We start from the raw sequence: 5,760 nt of genomic DNA, 5'->3' as shown, positions 1-5,760 counted from the left end.
CTCAGAAGAAGAAGAAGAGGAGATTGGATTTATACCCTGCCCTTCACTTGGAGTCTCAGAGCGGCTTACAGACTCCTTTCCCTTCCCCTCTCCACAACAGACACCCTGTGAGCAATGTTCCCTCTAAGCTGTGGAGTCTTGTGAGGAAAAATTCTACTTTGTGAGCTACTAGCACTAAAGTTGTGAGCGAGCGACTTGGCTGCCGCATAACTTAGTTGGCTCTGGAGCCATCCTTCCTGAGCTAAGACAACAAATGTGTGAGCTGGAGGCTAAAAAACTGAGCTAGCTCACACTAACTCAGCTTAGAGGGAACACTGCCTGTGAGGTGGGTGGGGCTGAGAGAACTCCAACACAAACTGCTTTCAGGAACAGTTGTGCCAGAGCTTGTGACTGACCCAAGGTCACATCAGCAGGTGCAAGTGGAGGAGTGGGGGATCAAACCCGGTTCTCCCAGATTAGAGTCCGCACACTTAACCACTACACCAGACTGGCTCTCAGATGGGCAGCAGCTCTCCAGGGTCCCAGGCAGAGGTCTTTTGCATCACCTACTGCTTGATCTTTTAAACTGGAGATGCCGGGTATTGAACCGGGATGCTCTGCCCTTGAGCCATGGCCCCTCCAGGAAACTGGACTCGATGGACTGCTGGTCTGATCCAATATGGCAGCACTCACATTCTTAAAAGGGCAAATAGGAGTTGTGGAGGGCAGTATGATATCGCAGTACAACGAGGGTGGGAACAGAGCGTGGATGGAATGGAAACAGTTCATTTTCCAGGTACAAGAGAAGATATCGATGGAGCTCTCTCTGTGTGTGTGTGTCTGTGTGTGTAAAGTGACATCAAATCACAGCCAACCTACGGCAGCCCTGTAGAGTTTTCAAGGGAAGACACAAACAGAGGTGGTTTGCCATTGCCTGCCTCTATGCAGCAACCCTGGACTCCCTTGGTGGCCAACCCTGCTTAGCTTCCAAGATTTGAGAAGATCGGGCTTGCCTGGGCCATTTGGGTCAGGTTGATAGAGCAAGAGAGGCAAAATCCAGAAATCAGTGTTTGCCAAAAAGCTCCAGGAGGGACAGGAAACAGAATCAGATTTCTGGGTTGGAGGGGGCCATAGTTTCATGGCAGAGCACTGGGTTCAAGGGAGAGACCCTGGGAAGCCACTGCTGGACTGACAGAAAATACTGAACTTGGTGGACCAAGATGCTTTGGTAAAAGATGCTTCTTGTCTTCACGGGAGGACTACGGCTGCTTTGGAAGGAGCCGTAGCTCAGTGGCTGAGCACCTGCTTTGCATGGCAAAGGTCCCAGGTTCAATCCCCAACATTTCCATTTAATGAATGGGATGCCAGCCACCTGGAAAAAGACATCCTGTCCCTTTAATAGAGGCTTAACCTCTAGAAATGGGCAAGTGAAGCTTTTGATGGCATGGAGGTCAATAACATCACCTGGGAAATAACATCCTATTAAGCCTCGATTAAGGTGGAAGGACACTTTTTTCTCTGGGGTGTTGACAACCTTAGTGAGGAAAGACCTGTCCAAGACCCCAGGAATTACTTTAGTTGCAGTAGTAGAGAATCCTCCTGGGCTGGATGAACCAATAATCTGACCCAGTGGAAAGGCAGCTTTGTACTTTGCCAAAGCAAAATTGGTAACATTTGGAAAGAGTTCTTCCTCTACTGTCTTGTCATGGGGTCTGCAGTCTACTTTTCACCATCCCTTGTTTCCACTGAAAGTACTCAATCCAACACCCTTGTAACCTCTTTCTTCAGTATTGTCAAACCTCTTTTCACTCTCCTCTTGCAGGGCAGAGAGGTGATGGAGAGCAGGGGAGATGACAGAGAAACAAAGGAGAGGGCGTAAGAAAAGGGGGAAATAGAATTTCTCCTCCCCCTGTCAGTCCCCGGGGATCCCCCTCTTGTTATTCCGCAATATTGTTCAAGAGAGAGAGAGGTTTTTTAATCTACACAAACATCCCTTTACGCTTAATTAACATCTGTATTCCTCTGCAGCCAGGACTAAAAATGGAGAGGCCGGGTCTGAAAGAACCCAATGCTGGGGAAGGAAAAGACTCTCTGGTCCTCCAAACTGGGGCCATTAAGGCATTTGCTCCTCCCAAAATTAAGCAAGAGCCAAACGAGGGGCCAGCCCAGCACTGGGAAACTCAGTGGCAGGAGTTTCTGACCACAGTGGAGTCCCCACGGAGACGAGCGGAACACTTCAAACTTCCTCAGGCCCAGTCAGTGGAGGACCTAAAGGGGCTTCCGGCCTCCTTCAAGGGAGTAACGACTGATGTCAGCCAGGGGCCTGGAGAAGTGTGTGTGGCTCTGAACCTGACCGATTTTAGTGGAGAAACTCCAGAGTCCTACGAAAGGCCAGTTCTTTCTGTGAAAGTGAAGGAAGAGATCGAGGATGAGGGGGATGCTGCCAGCCCAGAAATGTGGCGTCGGCGATTCAGGCAGTTCAACTACTGGGAAGCTGAAGGTCCCCAGGAAGTCTTCGGTCAACTCTGGGAACTTGGCCATCAGTGGCTGAAGCCTGAGAGGTACACCAAAGAGCAGATTGTGGAGATGGTGATCCTGGAGCAGTTCTTGGCCATCCTGCCTCAGGAAATGCAAAGCTGGGTGAGGGAACGCGGCCCTGAGACTGGCACCCAGGCGGTGGCTCTGGCAGAGGACATCTTGAAAAGGCCACAAGAGACCAAAAGGCTGGAACAAAAGGTGATAATGAGGTTTTAGACAGGTAATCCCCAGGTGTGAAAGCTGCAAAAAATTGTGTTGGTCCTAATGTACAAACCGAGAGCTGGGAACTGGTCTGTTTCCTTGCCTCTTGAAACAAGGGCTGCTTCCACGTACTAATGATTCTCCAGTCTTTTATAGCCAGTGAGAATGCAACATTAGTAACGGAGTTTTTCTGCACTTTTGTTACCTCAGAAGCACCCCTGCCAGCAGCTGTGCCACTGGAGGGCTTGGGGAGGGAGGGTTTTTTTAAAAATGGTAATTGACAGATCATGATGATGCAGGAGTGTTAATAGCGATCGATCTAGTGCCACAATGAGTTTGTTCCCAGCTCTCATTTTTAAAAAAAAGTAAGTAGCCCTTTTTGTTGTGGAGTTTTAAGGGGGAAAGGCAGAGGAAAGGGGGGAAAGTGAAAAGTGAACAAAAACAGGATAAGAAGGAAGGTAAAATGACAGGAAAAAAGGAAGTTAAAAAGAAAGAGAAGGGAGAAATGACTGAATAAGGAAGGAAGGAGAAATAACAGGGAAAGGAGGACAGTGTGTGTTTCCCTGAAACATTACTTTGTCTTCTAGTTCTGGTCTTCAGTCACCCAGACTGGTCTTTAGTCTAAATTACATCACCCTTTTCTGTTGCAGATCCTGGGGACTTTCAAAAACATGGCTGCAAACTCCCCCAAATCTGAGCAGGATGACTCAGACATTGTGCAGGTGCACATTTCCATCGAAGATCAGCAGGAGGAGGAGGAGGAGGAAGCCAACTTTCTCGGTAAATATTTAGAACTGAATACTTTGGTATGATGTGGTATATAAGCTACGGGCTTAGATGGCTTTAACAGGAGACACTTAGGTGGAAACTCCATGTTCAGAGGTAGCGTACCTCCAAATTTCAGTTGCTGAGGCTACAGCAGCGATGTGTGTATGTGAACACTCTTCCTTTTATGTGAAAGGAAATAGCCTCACCTGCTAACCAACATCCCATGAAGCCCCTAATAAAGTGACGGGACATTTTTTCTCCAGGCCAGTTGGCAACCCTGCCTGAAGAGCTGCTGCCAGTTGCAGTATCCCCAGTGTGGTGCCTGTGGGTGCCATGGTACCCTTCAACATGTTTCCTGGCACATGCCAAGGGTTTTTAGAAAGTAGGTTGGGCTAGGTGAGGCTTTTGCCCAGCAAGGCTTTTGATTGGTCATTGGAGATTTGATTGGCTTTTGGCAGCAGCTACTACCACAGCACAAGGATCTTCACTGTGTGGCTGAGGGTCAGCGGCGGCAACCATTTTATAGCAGGCATTTTGTGGCTGCGCCCACCACACAGTGTCAGAATTCCAAAGGTGCCCACAAGCTCAAAAAGGTTCGGGACCCCTGCAATAGACGGTGCAGCTCTTTTCTTTTTTGGGGGAAAAAATTGCCATTTAAAGAGGTACAGAATAAAAAGGAACAAAAGGGAAAGCGAGAAGCATAAAACATCATTTTCTAAACACACTTTAAGGACATTCTGTAATATAAGAATATAAAACATGTAAAAAATAACACGACGTCAAAATATGGTAAGATAATCAGCATTTCAACATAATATATTTCCATAAATATTTCCATTATTTCCTGTCTATAGGGCTAGGTAAAGAAGTATATAGGCAAGGAACATAAGAGAAGGAAAGAATAAAGGAAAACGTTTTTCTTCTCTTTATACAAGTTTTATACTATCATATAATAACTAGTAAATGTGTAGCTATAAAAGATTAACGAATGTAACAACGAGAATATGATTATATGATTTTGAGTATTAATCCGTTTAAATTTCTTTGTAACTCCTCTAAGACAGCACAGCTCTTGATGACAGAGAGATATGACTCAGGTTCTGATTTACTTTCTATTTTAGTGAGCGATGGGCAGGAGTGGGAGGATACTGTGGAGAGCCTGCCCTTGGAAACATCTAAACCTGGGAACGTCAGTGAAGGATGCTTGGAACAAGCTGATGTGAATGGCCTTCTGGATCCTGAACGGGTCAAGGTGGCTGGAAGTCCAGAAGGACTAGAATGCCAATGGCCCCACCAACCAGAGAAGAAAGGAAAAGCAAGTTTCCTATGCGAGGAAGGCCGCAGAGATTTGAACGAAAGCACCTTCCAGCACGGCATCCATCAGATCTTTGACCTTCTTGAAAATCAGAGACAGCAAATAAAGGAGAAGCCTTATAAATGTCCTTATTGCAGGGAAGGCTTCCAGGACCGGTCTCACTTGGCTATCCATGAGAGAACCCACACAGGAGAGAAACCCTTCAGGTGCTCAAACTGCGATAAATCCTTTTCCCAGCACTCTAACCTTCTGAGACACGAGAGGACCCACACGGGAGAGAAGCCCTACAAGTGCATAGATTGTGAGAAGAGCTTCAACCAGAAGGCCTCTCTTGTCATCCACAAGAGGACCCATACGGGAGAGAAGCCATACAGATGCTTGGAATGTGGGAAGAACTTCAGTACCAGCTCTCAGCTTATAACGCACAAGAGGATACATTCGGGTGAGAAGCCCTATCAGTGCTCAGACTGTGGACAGAGCTTCAGCCGGAGACCACACCTTGTTGTACATGAGAGGCTGCACACGGGAGAGAAACCATATAGCTGTTCAGACTGTGGACAGAGCTTCCGGAACAGCTCAGTTTTTACAGTTCACAAGAGGACACATACGGGAGAGAAGCCGTATAAATGCTCGTACTGTGGGCAGAGCTTCAGTCGAAAGACCAATGTAATTAAACATGAGAGGATTCATACAGGGGAAAAACCTTTTAAGTGCCCCGAGTGTGAACAGTGCTTCAGGTCGACCACATTGCTCAAAGCTCATAAAAGGACCCACACAGGGGAAAAGCCATATAAATGTGTAGACTGTGAGAAAAGATTCTGCGGTCTCACAGGGCTTCGCAAACATAAGAAGACCCATGTAGGAATAAAGCCGTAATGACCCTCAGAGGACAGGAAGGGTTGTGGCACAAAGATCTGACCACATCTGACTACTGCATAAAAATTTCCACAGAGTAGGAT

At 47.0% G+C, this 5,760-nt stretch overlaps 1 protein-coding gene across 1 annotated transcript; it reads left to right on the top strand.

Annotated features, from left to right (window-relative positions):
* Window positions 1–709: 709 nt before the first annotated feature.
* LOC107113644 (zinc finger protein 397-like) lies at window positions 710–5,717 on the top strand. Its single transcript, XM_015414995.1, has 4 exons — window positions 710–775; window positions 2,008–2,715; window positions 3,369–3,498; window positions 4,608–5,717. Exons 1-4 carry the CDS (start codon window positions 710–712, stop codon window positions 5,675–5,677), a joined length of 1,974 nt encoding a protein of 657 aa, XP_015270481.1. The 3' UTR covers window positions 5,678–5,717.
* Window positions 5,718–5,760: the final 43 nt, after the last annotated feature.

The sequence above is a fragment of the Gekko japonicus genome, unplaced genomic scaffold, assembly GCF_001447785.1.
Source record: "Gekko japonicus isolate JY-2015 unplaced genomic scaffold, Gekko_japonicus_V1.1 scaffold5085, whole genome shotgun sequence".
NCBI classification, from domain to species: domain Eukaryota; kingdom Metazoa; phylum Chordata; class Lepidosauria; order Squamata; family Gekkonidae; genus Gekko; species Gekko japonicus.
Note: the sequence above shows the minus strand (reverse complement) of the source record. Positions and strands in the feature narration are given on the sequence as shown.